Below are 18,953 nucleotides of genomic sequence, written 5' to 3' on the forward strand. Positions count from 1 at the left end.
CATGGCCCCTTGCCATTTTTGTAACATGGCCCACTGTGATAAAGACAGACTGCTTATCACTTTTCCTCTTGAGCCCCATGTTTAATTGTATTTCATTCTCATTTTCTGTTTATCATAACCTCATTGCAATATATCCTCCTAACCTGTTATTATTTTCCACATTTTCTGTCAGAGTCACTGTTTGCTAACTATGCCGGCTAGGTTAGCAATCAGTTGTTCTAAACATAAATTGGACAGACAATTGGTTGGTCAAACATACTTTTATTTATTTCAAAGTCAAACAGTTTAAGTAGCATTACTATATTGTCAAACACACACACTACTCACACCATCCTCATTTCCTGTTTCAAGTTGCACAAAAGAGTCATCACTGAATCCACTGCTCCTTTTATAGGTGGAGGATTCAGATTGGGTTGCACCATTTTGAAGGGGTGCATGTGTTTGGTAATGCATACTATTTAGCATGATTACAAGGGGACGGGTTGTTTAAAACCTGGGTTGTCAAATTACTTTGGATTGACAATGTTATGGTAAAGGTTTGGAAATGTTTTCTGTGGTACATGTTCACTAGATTTACAAGTGAATACTTTGAGCAAACCTGTCACTACACAGATGGTTCGGGCCACTAGTCAGAGGCCTGGGTTTGGAATGTAGGTAGTCATTCTATTGTGAGAGAGGGAGGGAGAAGGGGAAGGAGCAACACGGCGGCTAGTTTGAATGCAGGTCGGAGTGCTGTCACTGTGACTGTGTACTGTGTAGTGAGTGACTGTCTGTGAGGCGTGTTGTCATCAGCTGGAGGGATGGCGGAGGACACAGGAGGTAGGCGAAAAGGGAGGAAGAAGGGGCGAGTGAGGAATGTGGCGGGGAACGAGGGGGGGTACAACCCATCCAGCCCCCTGCCGTCGAGGCACACTAGTCCGGTCTACAATCCGACTATGTCTGACGATGACGAGCTGGGACAAATGAGAGAAAGGAGGCCCACTAGTCCGCTCTACAACCCGACCGTATCTGACGATACGGTCGTCAGATACTGAGACAAACGAGAGAAGGGAGTGAGGAAGTGGCATCTTGTGAAGAAGAGTTGGAGTCGGACAAGGAAATGTCAGGTGCCGAAGAAAGTGAGGACAAAAGAGTGTATGGGAAAAGGCGGAGGAGCGAAGCTAGTGGGGCCAGGGATGACAACGACAAATGTGCTGTCGGAATGACAGCGGTGGCTCAGAGAGATGGCGTCTTCAGTGACCCACGTCAAGTGGGAAAGTTTGTGGAAGGAGCAGTCGTGAAGGTGGAACTAGTGAGGATCACGAGAACCGGAATGGTCATCATTCAGTGCAAGGACGAGGAGCAGGTGGGAAAAGCTGTCAAGATTAAAAAGTTTGGAGAGTGCCCGGTAAGATGCTTTCGACTCGAAGGAAGAGAAAGGAGAAGAGGAGTAATCAGCGGAGTGCCTACAACAATGAAGGAGGAAGTATTTTGCGAGGTCAGTGGAGTGAGTGAAGCTAGAAGGCTAACACGCTTTAGAGAAGGGGAACGGGAAAAATCAAGTCAGTACGCCTGACGTTTGAGGGGACTGCGCTACCAGAAAGAATCTACATGGACTATATATGCTACAGGGTCAGGCCTTTTGAAAGAGCACCTCTGAGGTGTTTTAAGTGCCAGGACTATGGGCATGTTGCGGCCGTATGTGGGGGAAGTAGTAGATGCGGGAGGTGTGGAAAGGACAACTGTTGCGAGGAAAAGTGCAACAGAGAAGAAGAACCCAAGTGCTTGCACTGCAGTGGAAAGCATTACGCAGGGACAGCGGCATGCCCAAGAAAAGTGAAGGAGGCGAAAGTGAGCAAAATCCAGGAAGAATCGAAGGGAGTACTGTCATATGCGGAAGCAGTGAGGAAAGTGGAGGGGAGCACGAGTGAGGCAGAAAAGGAGAATACAGAGGAGACTTTCTAGCGTTCATTGCTATGGTTATCAACTGTGCCGCGGATAAAAAAACAAAATCGGAGAGAATTAAAATGGTGCTGGATGCAGCCAGAAGGTTCCTCAATGTGGTGGATGTAACAGGAGAAGATCTGGACACTACGTTAAGGGAGGGATTCTCGTCCACTCCGGCGAGTGGGCCAGGGAGTGGTTGACCAACGAGAGATGAGAAGGGGGGGGGAATGGGAGCACAGATGGAGATGGGGTAACATGGGTGGACTAAGCCATTTTAAAGAATGAGATAAAGGAGTTTACTCCCGAACTGTGGAGGGCAGTAATACGCCTAGTAGCGTCTACACTGCCGGAAAACCTAAAAGAAGAAGAAGAAGAAGGAGGTAGAAGGGGCACCATGCGGGAAGCTCTGCCCTACAGTGTTAGGACTTGTAACGTCCAGACTGGATGCTTGAATTTAAGCATATGATGTAAGTTTGTTATTTTCATTTTGAGAAGTTATATTTTATTTTTGTGAAAGAATATTTTTCCTGAGAAAGTTTTTTGAACATTATTTTTTGGAAACTAATTATTTTTGGAGAAAATAAATTCTCGGCAACAATTGAGATTTCTGGTTTGTCATTTTTCTGTGCACCTAGCCCTCATCAAAGGGACTTATTTACATATGGTGGCAGTGGTGGGATGAGTGGCAGTCAAGGGTGACAGAAACCGACATGGCAACCAGATCCAAAGTACGTCAAGATGGCGGCAACCAGACCTTGTTTGCAGACGAGGTTGAAGAGGAACCCATTCTAGAGGAGGAGGGACTTGCCAGTTCCACCGGTGGTCAACCACCAGAGACGGTGGACAATCTGAGCAGAACCTTCCAAGCCTACCTCCAGAATCAACAACTCAGAGAGGAACAAAGGGAGCGTGAGCTGCAGACACAGGAGCTCCGGCTACGAACCCTCCAGCACCAGTTTGGCCAGCTACAGCAAGAAATCCAGCTGGACCGACTGGAGCGAAGGTCGCTGAGAGCCCCATCAACTGATGTCACCGCAGCGCCCCCTACTGGTGACCGCAGGGAATTGCAGCCTTCCAGGATGGCTGGTTCTCCTGCTGTCTCGGCTGACCAGGGGGCGGGGTCTCCATCGTCAGGCCACGCCTCTTCAGCATCACCACCAATTCATTGGAAAGGGCCGAAAATGCAGCCCTACAGGGAGGATGAAGACATCGAACATTATCTCGCCACTTTTGAGCGCATCGCGATGGCTTGTTGGTGGCCAGAGGACAACTGGGCTCTTCATCTTGTTCCCCTCCTTTCCGGCAAAGCAAGGGCAGCTTACATAGCCATGGACATTGATCTTGCTATGCAGTATGACCATGTGAAAGCAGCCATTTTGCAGATTAAGAGACTTAATCCAGAGACAAATGGATGAACCCTAGACAGATATCCAAGGAGGAGATTGGGGACGCCATTGTCAAGGAGCAGTTCTTACGCATCCTCAACCCGGAGCTGAGGGCGTGGATCAAAGAGCGTGACCCAGTTACGTCACGAGCAGCAGCTGAGCTGCAGAGACCTTTATTGCAGCCTCCAAGGGCTACCAGATGGGAAGGTCAACCACTACACCTCACTCCTCTCATGGTAATCCCGGGGGTGGTTCGAATAGTGGGTCTAGGAACTTTAATAGATCTCAAGATGCCAGGCCCCCTAAGAAACCAGATAGGAAAGATCCACCTGTGTGTTACAACTGTGGTCAGCCAGGGCACATTAAGGTTGAATGTCCAGTTACTGCTGTTAGGAAATCTCACTTAAGCTCTGTGTATGCACCTTCAGAACAGCCAAAGCCTACTGCCGACAGTGTGATTAAAGTGTGTCTAGCAGGTCATTTTTGCAAAGCTCTGTTAGATTCAGGAAGTGACCAGACTCTAATTAGAGAAGACCATTTGCCCAATCAGATTTTGATGCACGCAGGGAAGGTTAATGTAACCTGTGTTCACGGTGACTCCAAGCCTTATCCAACTGCTGAAACAGCCATTCAGATAGATGGACAGGAGTACATTCTCAGTGTAGGGGTGGTAGCACACTTGCCCTATCCCGTAGTGCTGGGAAGAGATTTGCCAATACTCTATGAGTTATTAAGTCATTTCCAGGTTTCTGACAGTTCTGGTGCCCCATCCTGTGTTTCAGACAGCCCCAGGGAAGTCATGGTAGTCACTAGATCCCAACGCTCAGATTCAGATCGGGGGTGGGAGGAGCTACCATTTGCTGGGGAGGGGGCCAAGCAGAGCAGGGTTAAGAAAACCCGGAGTCAGAAAAGACAAGAGAAGGTTTGGGCAACTAATTTATCAGAGTCCGAACCAGCAATGCCAGACATAGATTTTGACATTTTGCCAAGTAATGTCAGTGCATTGCAGAGACAGGATGAAACCCTCAAGAAACTGTTTGAGAAGAGTGTAGACGAGTCTACCAAGATTTCAGTTCTGGACAAGGAAATGTTTGTTGTCAAGGGACAGATTTTGTACAGGCGCACCAGTACAGGTGACCAGTTGGTGGTGCCAAAAGGTCTGAGGCCCACAGTGTTACACCTCGGACACTCGATACCTTGGGCAGGCCATTTAGGTCACACCAAAACCTATGCCCGCATAGCGGCACGCTTTTACTGGCCACTAATGTACCTGGAAGTAATAGATTACTGTAAAACCTGTGCAAAATGTCAACAAACAGCTCCAGGAAAGAAAGGTGACAGGGCCCCTTTAATTCCTATGCCAGTGATAGATGAACCCTTTTCACGCATCGCTATGGATGTTGTAGGCCCCTTAGAGCGTAGTTCATCAGGCAACCGCTTCATTCTTGTTATTGGTGACTATGCTACTAAGTACATGGAAGCTTTTCCCCTTAGAAAGGTTAAGAGCCGCCAGGTCGTTAACTGTTTGATACAGTTATTCTCAAGGGTCGGGGTCCCCCGGGAGGTAATTACAGATCAGGGTACCAATCTGACCTCTAAGTTTGTGAAAGAGGTTTTTCGCCTCTTAGGCATTAAGGGAATACGAACCACCCCCTATCATCCGCAGACCGATGGCATGGTCGAGCGGTTCAACAAAACCCTGAAAGCTATGCTTCGCAAGTTTGTGTCCGACACGGGTGCCGACTGGGACCAATGGCTTCCATTCCTGCTCTTCGCCTATAGAGAGGTCCCCCAGGCAACAACAGGATTTTCCCCTTTTGACCTCCTATATGGCCGTCATGTCAGAGGGCCGTTGGACATTCTGAAAGAGGCCTGGGAAGGAGAGCAGCCAGCCAAGCAGGTTGGAGTTATGTCCTATGTACTCAAGATGAGAGACAAACTGGAGCAGCACATGCCAATATTGAAAAGGCACAGTCCAGGCAGAAGAAGGGCTATGACCAGCGCAGCAAGCCACGCACTTTCCAACCAGGGCAGAAGGTGTTGTTGTTGTTGCCCAGCTCTGAAAGCAGCCTCCTTGCCAAGTGGCAGGGTCCATTTGAGGTCACTCGCAAAATGGGACCGGTGACCTATGAACTTTTCATGCCAAATCGTTGGAAGAAACAACAGACTTTCCACGTGAATCTTCTGAGGGAATGGAAGGACAGAATTCCTCTGTCTCAGCAGCTCCTGGCCAGAGTTGTCACAGATGAGGAAGAGTTGGAGGAGCAATACTTCCCTGCATCCTCTGACTCCTTTACACTTCCTGATGTAAGTCACCTTGCTCCTTCCGAACAGAATTAACTGACAGACTGTTTTCCTGATGGGTTGTTTAGTGAGCGACCAGGACGCACTGATTTGGTCACTCACGACATCAATCTATTGTCTCACGAGACGGCACCAATCCGTCAGTCCAGCTACCGAATTCCAGCCACCTGGACATGGGCATCATTGAGCCTTGCACCAGCCAATGGTGTAGTCCCATGGTGCTGGTGCCCAAGAAAGACACCCCAGACTTGAGGTTTTGTATCAATTTCATCAAAGTGAACAGTGTTTCTGCCTTTGACCCCTATCCTATGCCACGGGTAGATGAATTGATAGAACGGCTGGGGAATGCAAAGTATTTGACTACTCTTGACTTGTGTAAGGGCTATTGGCAGATTCCCCTTACTGAGAGGGCCAAAGACATTACCGCCTTTCGAGTGCCCTCTGGGCTGTACCGTTTCACTGTGATGCCCTTCGGCCTACACGGAGCAGCAGCTACGTTTCAAAGGCTCATGGACGATGTGTTGAGAGGGGCGGAGTCCTACTCGGCAGCCTACATCGATGATGTAGTAATTTTCAGCTCTACACGGGAACAACATCTCCAACACCTCTCTGATGTCTTCCAACGCATTCAGCAGGCCGGGCTAGTCGTCAATGCCAGGAAATGCCAGTTGGTAAAGTCGGAAGTCAAGTACTTGGGGTATATAATTGGGGAGGCCAAATTCGCCCACAGGTTGACAAAATTGAAGCTGTTCAATCCTGTCCACCACCCACAACCAAGCGTCAGGTCAGATCATTTCTGGGTCTAGCTGGGTGGTATAGAAGGTTCATCCCCAATTTTTCAGACAGAGCGGCCCCACTTACAGCACTGACACGAAAGTCCTGCCCTGTGAAAGTCAAGTGGACACCAGAGTGTGATGCAGCCTTCCAGGACCTCAAACAGTGTCTGTGTCAAGATCCTGTCTTACAGAGCCCTGACTTTTCATTGCCCTTTACCGTGCCGACCGATGCATCTGGGGTTGGTCTTGGGGTGGTGTTACTACAAGGGAGGGCAGGAGAACAGAGACCTGTACTGTATGTGAGCCGCAAGCTCTACCCAAGAGAGACACGTTATTCAGTCATCGAAAAGGAGGGTCTAGCTATCAAGTGGGCTCTTGACACCCTCAGGTATTACGTCCTGGGAAAAGACTTTATCCTCGAGACTGATCATCGTGCCCTCCAATGGATCCACAGGATGAGGGACACAAATGGCAGAATAGCACGGTGGTACCTTTCTTTGCAGCCTTATAAGTTTACTGTGAAGTACCGTGCAGGAAAGGATAATGTGGTGGCTGACTTCCTGTCCCGCAAAGACATGTGAGGGACAGGTCTTAAAGGGGGGGGATGTGTGATAAAGACAGACTGCTTATCACTTTTCCTCTTGAGCCCCATGTTTAATTGTATTTCATTCTCATTTTCTGTTTATCATAACCTCATTGCAATATATCCTCCTAACCTGTTATTATTTTCCACATTTTCTGTCAGAGTCACTGTTTGCTAACTATGCCGGCTAGGTTAGCAATCAGTTGTTCTACAGTTTGGTATACATATATTCATTCATTTCACCACATAAATTGGACAGACAATATTGGTTGGTCAAACATACTTTTATTTATTTCAAAGTCAAACAGTTTAAGTAGCATTACTATATTGTCAAACACACACACTACTCACACCATCCTCATTTCCTGTTTCAAGTTGCACAAAAGAGTCATCACTGAATCCACTGCTCCTTTTATAGGTGGAGGATTCAGATTGGGTTGCACCATTTTGAAGGGGTGCATGTGTTTGGTAATGCATACTATTTAGCATGATTACAAGGGGACGGGTTGTTTAAAACCTGGGTTGTCAAATTACTTTGGATTGACAATGTTATGGTAAAGGTTTGGAAATGTTTTCTGTGGTACATGTTCACTAGATTTACAAGTGAGCAAACCTGTCACTAGACAGATGGTTCGGGCCACTAGTCAGAGGCCTGGGTTTGGAATGTAGGTAGTCATTCTATTGTGAGAGAGGGAGGGAGAAGGGGCACCATGCGGGAAGCTCTGCCCTACAGTGTTAGGACTTGTAACGTCCAGACTGGATGCTTGAATTTAAGCATATGATGTAAGTTTGTTATTTTCATTTTGAGAAGTTATATTTTATTTTTGTGAAAGAATATTTTTCCTGAAAGTTTTTTGAACATTTTTTTGGGAAACTAATTATTTTTGGAGAAAATAAATTCTCGGCAACAATTGAGATTTCTGGTTTGTCATTTTTCTGTGCACCTAGCCCTCATCAAACGGACTTATTTACACCCACAGGTTCAGCGGCTTAGGTTTTACGTGACACTATTTTATCCTCTATTCTCTAAAATGAACCAGTCACACCATGGCATGGTTGCTGTTGCCATTGCCACTACCAATTTCATGAATAGTTACAGCTATACTTCTTTGATAGTTACTGGAATCAAATGTAATGGTATACTTTTTTACAGAAATGCAAGGTAAATCGAAGGTAAAATAATAAATGCAAACTGGTGTATCCATTTCTGCGGAGAGATTCCTGCACTATTGCTGTATAAGTCCATACCATCGGTCTCCCGCAGAGATAATGTCCCCAAACGCAAGTTCCTGGAAGCCTTCTTGCTTGTAAAATTCCTTCAAATCCACGATGTTGGCGATATCTTGAGGAGTCAGCTGAGACGATGCCGAGGTTTGTTCCACGTTACACCCAGTAACAGCCGACAGGGCCTCCAGACACAGCCTCATTCTGGAGTCGGAGAAATAATAAACAAATAATGTGTATTGCAAATCTTCTACTTGTTAAAGAGATTATTACTGTTCAAGTTAAACTATTAGACTACAAAGTCTATTGTGTCATTTTAATTGTCAAAGCTCCTTTCTAGAAGAATCACCAACGTCTCACATGTCACTCCAAGTGCATATCAGGGAGGGGGATTCAAACATGATTAGTTTGGTGGGTCGCCAGTTTAAATATTATTATTTTGGGGGGTCACCGCCTGAAAAGGTTGAGATCCACAGGTCTAGAAGCGACATCAATGCATTGTACCTTCTCTTATTTACAGCATTCCAAATCTCCTCCTGGAGCATGGATTTGGTGTTGCTCACATTTGCGGCGGCTCTTTCCATCAGCTCTTTGATCTTTGCAGCATCAAAGGTGAATTGGATGGTCTGGTATTTCTTTCTCATCTGTTCAAGATCATCTGATGCAGAGATGAGGAGAAAGTGGAAACACAAATATTTTACATTGTTCTAATTTCACACAGCAATAAAAAGGTTTTTCACTGAATTAAGGTTTCTACGGTAGGTATTTCCGGTACTATCAATCGTTTCTTTCCTTTTTTCATCACATATTTTGTGATGAAAGAAAAATGGATACAAAACCTCAAAAATGGTCTTTGATCCCCTAATAAGCCAGACTCAAATCACACTGTCGTGTGGTATTTGAGTCTGTAGATGCTGTGTATGGATCTTGTTTCCCGGGGGGCGGGTTCAAACATTTTCTCTTTGACGCAATTGGTCAGAGCTACTGTCAGTCAAAGGTCTCAAGCATTGAACGTCACTGTACCAAAGCCCGCCCATATTGCATACCGTGTCCCGATTGGCCACACCAGTTCTCTGGTGTAGGGAATGGGCGTACAATTGAGCCTCTCCAGACCGTAATCCGCCGGCAGGCAATTCTTTTTTTGCCAACGGCTGATTCGGTCTGGCTTATTAGCCAGGCTACATAGATGTAGGCTACTGTATATGTTACTTTCAATTCTGCTCGGGTGGGTATTAGTACCCGTATATTCCGCATTGTTCATGTTTATATTCCCCTCAGAATACAGAAGCTGGGGGTCAAGTGGTTTATAATCAGAGTCAGATTATGCTTATATATAGAACAGTTACCGGGACAGTTCACTCTGTTGAACAGAGGCATGTGGATCACTGTTGGGGTGTTGACGTCTCCTGGACACACGTAGAAGTCATTTGGTTATTTTCTGTCATCTTCTGTAAATTCAACGTGTGGGAAAGCTATACCCATATCCTTGGACATCCTATGAGCATCCTCAATTGTCTGTAGAAACAAAATGATAAAGACAATGTCTTGATTATTTGTGGTTAGGATTAGTTAGCCCAGCAGTGTCCAAACACTTCTCCAATCAAACTGTTCCCTATAAAACCGGACTCATTGCACACACTCAATGTAACCCTGCCTGCATCTTCAGTGTAAGATTTGCCAAATTTCTACATTATTAAATACTAGGAGTGTAACGGCACCAGTCCTACTCAGTAATGATGCCAACGATGCAAGATAGAATTGTCAGTGTGCTTATGGAATACCCGTTGTACTTGCTGTCAGAGTACCCAGTGAAGTACCCACTACCATACGACTGATTGACTAAACATGAGAGGATCCTGATGTTGTGTTGATGAAAATGATGGGCATAAAAAACAGAAACTCTGTACGCCGTGGCACCGTCAGGACTTAAAAGTGTGGGGACTTTATTTGGGGGGGGGGGGGGGGGGGGGGGGTCTGTCTGTATATATGTGTGTGCGTGCGTGTGTTACCTGCATAGGGTCTCCTTCGCTGAAGTCGAGGGAGATGATAAGGTCGACTTTTCTCTCTTTCCTGAGGACGGAGAAGTAGGGAGAGTTCAGCAGCAGTCCAGCGTCGATGTACTCCCTCGTTTCTGATTTAGAAAGACCCTGTAGACCTGTAGAAGAATTGTGGTCCAAAAATAAACAAACTGTCTCGGCGATCACGCGTCATTAAGTCGTGGCCAGTCGTGACAAGTTTAAAGCATTTTATACTGACTTACAGGATAAGATCAAGTGTCATAATACTTTATAATTACTGCACTCTTGTTTTTGCCAGTATCATAATAATGCATTATAATTGCATCATAATCACTGTTCTAATACATCTATGCAAGAACACATCTAGGAATGTCAGAATTATACTCTAAATACCCATTGACCACTTATGGTGACCAATACAACCCCCTTGTTCCAACCTTTAGGTTAGTGTGAGGTTAGGGATAGGGTTAGTTATAATGGGGCCAGTCGGATCAATAAGACTTCAGAAAAACATGACATTCCACCATAATTATGATCAGTGAATTGTGTCAGAGCTCTGGACTCACCTGTCGTGTTGTGCAGGAAGTTGTATGTGATTCCCCATTTGTGGTTTATGAGGGGGTTGAACGCTGAAATATGAGAGAGAGGTGGGTGGGCAGGTGGATGGATGGATGGAAAGAGGCTGAGCATCATTCATACAGTAGGTACAGTAGGTGGAGAGTACTACGGGAGTACTATACAGGATTAGATTACTATACGGCTATTGTGGCGGCCCTGTCCCCTATGCCTCACTAGGTGCGTTTACATGGACACCTTTCTTCCAATCTGATTAAAATAAACCCGATTGAAGGTTTTGGATCAAGTGTTTACATGGGGCAAATTCAATCCGATCAGGTGTTTACATGTGCCCACTTTTAATCAGATTAGCTGCTGTTTGTATAATGAAATCAGACCCATCTGAACAGAGTGGTGATGTACTCAGGGGCGGCCTTAGAGATCGGGAGGCCCCGTTCATGACGTCATCATTTTAATAATTAATAATTATTATTATAAAAATAAAAAATAAAAACTTGTTTTTGTCAGTGTCTCAGCGCTGCTAGTGCAGTGAGTGCACACGGGAGGCCACGTTCATGACGTCATAATTTTAATAATTAATAATTATTATCAAAAAAAAAAATGTTTTTTTTTTCCTCTTTTTTTGTCAGTGTCTCAGCGCTGCTAGTGCAGTGAGTGCACGCGGGAGGCCCCGTTCATGACGTCATAATTTTAATAGTTAATAATTATTATAAAAAATAAAAAAAAACCTGCAGCGATTATTAGCTGATGCCAACTAGTGGTAAGTGGACGTACAGGAGGAGGATGAATAATTGACTAGGCTGATTGGAAGGATGTGATGCAATGCAATACTACTACTACAAATAATAATAATAATAATAATTACATAATTTTTAAATTCAATTGAAATGATTGAGACATATATAAGGCCGCCACTGGATGTACTGTACTCGTTCTGTACTCGTACTGTACTAATACTGTACTTGTACTGTAGCCTACTACATTGTACTGTACTGATACCGTACTTGTACTGTAGCCTACTACATTGTACTGTACTGTACTGATACCGTACTTGTACTGTAGCCTACTACATTGTACTGTACTGTACTCGTACTGTAATGCACTTGTACTGTAGTCGTACTGTACTTACTTGTACTATACTGTACTCATACTGTACTACATTGTACTGTAGGGCATTCACTTCTAGTCAGTTTTACTAGTTGACTAGTTGCCTAGTTTACTAGTCGACTAGTTGATTAACCCTATTATTATTAATAGGCCTATTATTACTATAAAATGGGTCACCACATGTGTTTTCCCACTTTTACCCATTCTTCCCTCCCGCCTTTACACACACTGAATTTTTTGTTTGGGTTTTTTTTAATCGGGAGGCCCCCAATGCTCGAGGCCCGTTTCAATTGAAACGATTGAAACATATATAAGGCCGCCACTGGATGTATTTGGATTTGTTTCGTTAATGAAGCAGCAGATCAGTTTGACTTCAACTTTTCTGATGGGGGAAATGAGTGGAGAAGATGAGCAGAAGAACAAAGGGATTGTAATGGTAGGCCTACCTAATACCTATAGGCTATAGAGCGCCGCAGTCCCGCCCCCTACCATGGCCCAGGAAATGAATCCCAATGCATTTTTCCCATAGACATTTCAAAAAGTAAATAAATAAAATAAATACTTTCTGAAATGTCTATGAGGAAAATGAACGGAGAATCATTTCCTGGGCCATGTAGGGGGCGGGACTGCGACGCTCTATAGGCCTACTGTTACAACGCTGCTGTTTGTGTAGGCCTACAGGCTACAGCCCTACTTGTAGATGGGCTTGCCCACTTCCAACCCATGCCAGTTAGCCCACATGTAGACCATGTTGGAACTACATGGGCTTGCCCACTTCCAACCCATGCAAGTTAGCCCACATGTAGACCATGTTGGACCAATATGGGCTTGCCTACTTCCAACCCATGCCAGTTAGCCCTTGTGTAGACCACGTGGGACCTATATAGGCTTGCCCACTTCCAACCCATGCAAGTTAGCCCACATGTAGACCATGTTGGAACTACATGTTCCCAGTTCAAGCCCATTCCCACTTGTACCCATGTATCCCGCATTGAAACCACATGGGACCCAAGTGGGCGTGCTGAATGGTTTCCAGCTCTCCTCTCTCATCTCTGTCGAGAATGCAACTAGCCTACTTGGACTGTGTCTGTTTAGCAATGGTAGGCTACTGAATGGTAGAGCCTTCAGACGTCGGAGTTGATTGATTTCCAGCTTATTTTGTGGCTAGTAATTAATAACCCTTATGGTCTGAGTCGTCTCGTCTTTATACTATTTATTATTAATTCAGCTTTCACATTTACCCTACCCTATAGTTGCAATGGAAAGAATATTATATTAAATATCTATATACAATGAAAAATATTAAGAGTACATGGCATGCAAGCCATTTAAAATGTCAAATAGGCTAATGTGGAATTTTACGCAGGTGGCTCCAAATGATGAATTGATTACATCACTAGCAAAAGACGTGAAACTAGGTCAAATCAATTACTGTAGCTGCAGCGGAGCTGTTCCAACTCTGACTTGAAGCAGCGGAGCTGGTCCGACTCTGACTCACTTGAAGCACACTAAACTGACCAGCTTCAAGTTTAAACCATAATGGCATGTAGGCATAGTATTGGATATCAACTTTCTTCAGCCAAACAGAAACAGATAAGGCATCTGCGATCACAGAGGGGGGGGGGGGGGGGGGGGGCAGCGCATGCAACTTCAGGTAGCCTACGAGTGATTCTCATCATCCATTATCTCAGTGGCTGCAACACTTTTATTTATTTATACTTTTTATTTGCATGGGAGATTTTCGGCAATAGTGCCGTGTGTGTGTGTGTGTGCGCGCACGTGCGCTTGCAGAGAGAGAGGGGGGAGAGGGAACGAGAGAGAGGAATACCGCCTCATCGCACTGCCAAAAACAAGGAGGTTAAGCAACAGAAATTGCCGACGATTTTATGTGCAGAAAGAACATATCAGATTCTAATCGGGTTAAGGTGTATACATGGAAGAAATGTCCTCTTGATCGGGTCTAAAAAAAGTCTAGACCACCCCTCTGCACCCGATTAGAATTTAAATCGGGTCGGACTTGATCGGGTTTATTTAGGTGTATACATGGATATTTTAAATCGGGTGTATTTAAAACCTTGTTTTAACCCGATTAGAACGTGACATGTAAACGTGCCTACTGTAGGCTAGCCGGCAGCCTGGGTGATTAGGGCAGAGTGGAGCAGGCCGTCAGGCCAACTGTGTACACCTGAGAGGGGTGTGGTTTGGGAGAGTATATAAGTCAGCTCTCTTTCCAAGCAGTTGCATATCTTTTACAACACTCACACACAGCACACTCCATACATCCATACTCTGCATACATGACTGATTACTGACATTGTCACATCTCATACCAGTTTATTTGATTATTGCCTAACTTATTTTAATTTAGAATAATAAATATATAATATAAAAGGTTTGCCTTGTGTGTGGACTCCCTTTTTGTCATGTATTGCCCTAGAGTGCATGACACTATACCACTCTAAGGGCTATACGCTAAATAGATACTGTGGATTACAGTGCCAAACACAGCAAAACACACAATGTTGTAGTTTCTGACATATTAAAGCATGCATGCACGCACTCACACGCATGCAGAGAGAGAGAGGGAATGCTTGAATGAACAACCAATGAACCAACCTAGTTTTAAAAGTGATGTATCAGCTGCAGCACTACCACACAAGCCTGCCAATAGATCAACACAAAATGTGTAATTTCATTTCATTTCATTTCAATTGAATTGCAAATGTAATGCTTTGGAAGAATAAACCAACAGAACAAGTGGACTGACCGTGCATGGTGGAGGCTCACCTTGCACGTAGAGCATGTCCATCTCTGGCTGCTCCTTTATCAACGTCCCGTGGTCAAACTTACTCCCAAAGCGTTTCTGGTCCACGAAGGCCCCGGTGAGAGAGTACCCCGCCTCATGGGGGGTCATCTCAACCCACACGTCTGTCAAGGAAACATAGTAATGCTCTGACTGAACCATTAAAAAAAGAGACAAAAGAATCACACTTGTGGGAAGTGAAGGACGCCCAGATTTAAGCGAGAAGACGTTGCTGATTATTTACCCTTGTGGAAGTTGATAAAAGAGACGAGCAGACGGAGTATAGGGAGTCTCAGTACTTTACTTCCAAACAACATCAAGAACACACAGGTACAGGTACTTCCTTATATCACTTCCTCACTGCACCCCTAACCAACCACCAGTGTCCATTCTGATGTGAGACATCTCCCCTAGTGTCCACCACACAGGCCCCCCCCGAACACTCAGAATTGACAAGTGCAACACATTAAACCTCTATAAACCCCCCCAACAGTACACCCAGTGTCTTTTAGTCCCTTTTAGGATGTCTGACTGCACGACCATAACGACTGTATGTCACAGTAACAGGGGGCGTGGCAGGGGCAGGGTTAGAGGTAGGGGCAGGGGGACGTCCCCGCCGACGATGAGGCTTTGCCGGGGGAAAGGCAGGAGTCACAATGGCTGGAGGGGCAGGGGCAGTTCTGGGTGGCCGACCCCGGCGTGGAGGCTGAGCCAGCTGCACCGGCTCGTCTGGAGCCATATGAGCAGGTTTAAGGCGATCGACGGAAATCCGCTCCTTATTCCCCCCCATGTCCACTACAAAGCTCTTGGGGCCCACCTCGAGGACCCGGAAGGGCCCGTCATACGGAGCCTGCAGCGGAGAGCGGTGGGCATCATGCCGGATAAAGACGTAGCGGGCAGCCATGAGGTCCTTCGGGATGTAGGACTGGGGAAGGCAGTGGTGTGTAGGAACCGGGGCAAACGCACTCACGTCCCGGAAGGTAGAGCGCTGAACTGCGGTGGACCAAGGGCCAGAGGAACCAGGGAGAAACTCCCCAGGGACCCTCAGCGGCTGACCAAAGACCAGCTCGGCCGAAGAGGACTGCAGGTCCTCCTTTGGTGCTGAACGCAGGCCCAACATGACCCACGGGAGACGGTCGATCCAGTTGTGGCCCGTGAGCGTGGCGCGGAGAGCAGCCTTCATTGAGCGGTGAAAACGCTCACACATTCCATTGGCTTTCGGGTTGTATGCGGTGGTACGATGGAGTTTCACCCCCAGTCTCTCAGCCACGGCGCTCCACAGCTCAGAAGTGAACTGGGCTCCCCTGTCCGAAGTGAGATCCGATGGAGTGCCAAACCGGGCCACCCAGCCGGAGATGAACGCCCGAGCGACCTCCGACGCTGTCATAGATTTCAAGGGAACCACTTCTGGCCACCTGGTGGTCCTGTCCACCATAGTGAGGAGGTAAGTGAACTCCTGGGACGGGGAAAGTGGGCCAACTAGGTCCACATGGACGTGGTCGAACCGCCTCTCCGGAATGAGAAACGGCTCCAGGGGAGCCCTAGTGTGTCGATGTACCTTTGCCCGCTGACACGCCACACAGGAGGCCGCCCATGCTCTGACGTCCCTCCGAAGACCTGGCCAGACGAACTTTTCCCCCACCAGCTTAACTGACGCCCTTACACCCGGGTGTGAAAGGGCATGAATGGCGTCAAACACCCGGCGGCGCCAGTCTTTCGGAACCATGGGGCGGGGCTGGCCAGTGGAGACGTCACAAAGGAGTGTGGCGCCGCTGTCGTGGAATGCCACATCCTCCAGTCGCAGTCCTGTCACCGCCGTCCTAAACGCCTGAAGGTCTGAGTCGTTGAGCTGGTCCTCGGCCATAGCAGCGTAGTCCATCCCCAGGTGCACGGGACTGATGCGTCCCCGGGAGAGACAGTCCGCCACCTGGTTGTCTTTGCCGGCCACATGCTGGATGTCTGTCGTAAACTCCGATATGGCGGAAAGTTGGCGCTGTTGCCGACCGGACCACGGCTCCGTTGTCTTGGCCATGGCAAAGGTCAGGGGCTTATGATCCACATATGCGGTGAACTCCCTGCCCTCCAGTAGGAACCTGAAGTGCCGTACTGCCAGGAAAAGGGCCAGCAGCTCCCTGTCAAATGTGCTGTATTTTCTCTCAGTGTCCCGGAGCTTCTTACTGAAAAAGGCTAGGGGCTGCCAGGCGCCAGAGACCCACTGCTCACACACCGCACCTACTGCGTAGTCGGAGGCATCAGTGGTGAGGGCTATCAGAGCAGCAGGGGACGGGTGTGCCAGCATGGCAGCCTTGGCGAGAGCAGCTTTAGCGTCCTCAAATGACTGGACCCGCTCCGGGGACCAGTCCACAGCATCGTTGTCCTTCTTGCCCCTCAACGCCTCGTACAAGGGGTGCATGATTTGAGCAGCATGGGCTATAAAGCGATTGTAGAAATTAACCATACCCAGAAATTCCTGTAGGGGCTTGACGGTGAGTGGGCGGGGGAAAACGGTGATGGCCTCCACCTTGGCGGGTAGTGGAACGGCCCCCGCTGGGGAGACGTGGTGCCCAAGAAATTCCATCGCGGGCAGGCCGAACTGACACTTCGCCGGATTGACAATCAGTCCGTGCTCGTTGAGCCGCTCGAACAGCTGCTGGAGGTGGGCCTGATGCTCGCCTGCCGACCCGCTAGCCACCAGAATGTCATCGAGATAAATGAACAGGAATGGCATGCCCCGCAGCGCAGAATCCATCATCCGCTGGAATGTCTGCGCTGCCCCTTTAAGGCCGAATGGCATCCGCAGGAACTCAAACAGTCCAAACGGGGTGATCACAGCGGTTTTGGGCACGTCCAGCGGATGGACCGGCACCTGGTGGTAGCCACGCACCAAATCTATCTTAGAAAAGATGGTGGCCCCTGCCAGGTGGGCAGAGAAATCCTGGATATGGGGAACTGGGTACCGGTCGTGCGTGGTAATTTTGTTCAGGCGGCGAAAATCACCACACGGACGCCACTTTCCATCCGCTTTGGGGACCATGTGCAGAGGGGACGCCCACGGACTGTTGGATCGACGTACAATGCCGAGCCGCTCCATCGTGGCGAACTCCTCCTTGGCTATTGCCAATTTAGCAGCATCCAGGCGGCGCGCTCGTGCGTAAACTGGCGGCCCCACTGTTTGAATGTAATGTTCCACTCCATGCTTGGCCACGGAGGCAGAGAACGCAGGGACAGTCAGGGCCGGGAAATCGGCTAGGAGGCGCTGGTATACATCTCCTGTGGCGAGCATATTGGCCAGGGGAGGCGGCCCTGGCCCCCCCAGTGTGCACGGGTATGTGTCAAAGGACACAGAGTCAATCAGCCGACGATTTGCGACATCGACCAACAGTCTGTGAGCACACAAAAAATCCGCGCCCAGTATAGGCACCGACACAGAAGCAATAATAAAGTCCCAGGCAAACTGGTGTCCATTAAAACACACAGTGACATACCTGGTACAAAACGTACGGATGGCAGTACCATTAGCCGCATACAGCGGTGGTCCATGTCCGCTTCCCAATGCGTCCGCGGCAGACGCAGGCAGGATGCTCCTCTGCGCGCCCGAGTCCACCAGCAGGCGCCTACCAGAAGACGTGTCCTCAATAAACAGCAGCTCATTGGTGACGCCAGCACTCATAGCCGCTAACGAGCGCCGGCTCTGGCGTTTCCCTGGTTCCCAAAACAGCATGGTGGCGTGCAACGTTTCGCCTTGGTGCCAAAACGGCGATGATAATAACATAATCCGTCATCGTGCTGTCGCTCGGTCACCCGATCGCGGCGATCAGACACCGCAGCCACTGTGTACAGCTGTCGGGAAGCCAACAGTATCTTATCCGCTTCCTCGGCTAACCCACGGTAATCCTTGGTGCGCACCAGAGGCGAGCTGGCCAGCGCTGTGCGCACCGGAGTCGGGAGTTGGCGCAGGAAAAGTTGGACAAAAATAAACGTTGCGTCACCTGCACCGAGTAGCGCCAACATGTTTTCCATCAGCACCGTAGGTTTCATGTCCCCCAATCCATTAAGGGACAATAGGCGATCTGCCCGCTCCTCGTCTGACAGCTGGAACAAGCGCAGCAACTCTGCTTTGAGAGCGATGTATTTACCGTCTGCTGGTGGGTCCCTGAGGGATCCCATCACCCGGCGGGTGGTGGAGGAATCCAACGCCGCGACTACATGGTAGTATTTGGTGTCATCCACCGTGATTCCGCGGAGGTGAAA

General features: G+C 47.8%; 1 protein-coding gene and 1 long non-coding RNA gene across 2 annotated transcripts in view; both read right to left on the reverse strand.

The window, feature by feature from the left end:
* Positions 1-8,707: 8,707 nt before the first annotated feature.
* Positions 8,708-18,953, reverse strand: part of LOC306929473 (cytosolic phospholipase A2 gamma-like) — a 36,983-nt gene continuing 26,737 nt past the window's right edge. Inside the window, exons 6-8 of the mRNA XM_079510013.1 lie at positions 10,208-10,353; positions 9,545-9,713; positions 8,708-8,856 (exon numbers count right to left, since the gene is read on the reverse strand). Coding sequence (XP_079366139.1) covers positions 9,630-9,713; positions 10,208-10,353 — 230 coding nt within the window. The 3' untranslated portion in view covers positions 8,708-8,856; positions 9,545-9,629. The remainder of the gene's footprint in view (positions 8,857-9,544; positions 9,714-10,207; positions 10,354-18,953) is intronic.
* LOC306928996 lies at positions 10,756-14,813 on the reverse strand. The gene is made up of 3 exons (XR_013790742.1): positions 14,687-14,813; positions 14,516-14,560; positions 10,756-10,845 (listed from the first exon to the last, which is right to left on the reverse strand). It is a non-coding gene; the product is annotated as an uncharacterized lncRNA (long non-coding RNA).

This window comes from Electrona antarctica (genome assembly GCF_951216825.1).
Source record: "Electrona antarctica genome assembly, chromosome: 9".
NCBI classification, from domain to species: domain Eukaryota; kingdom Metazoa; phylum Chordata; class Actinopteri; order Myctophiformes; family Myctophidae; genus Electrona; species Electrona antarctica.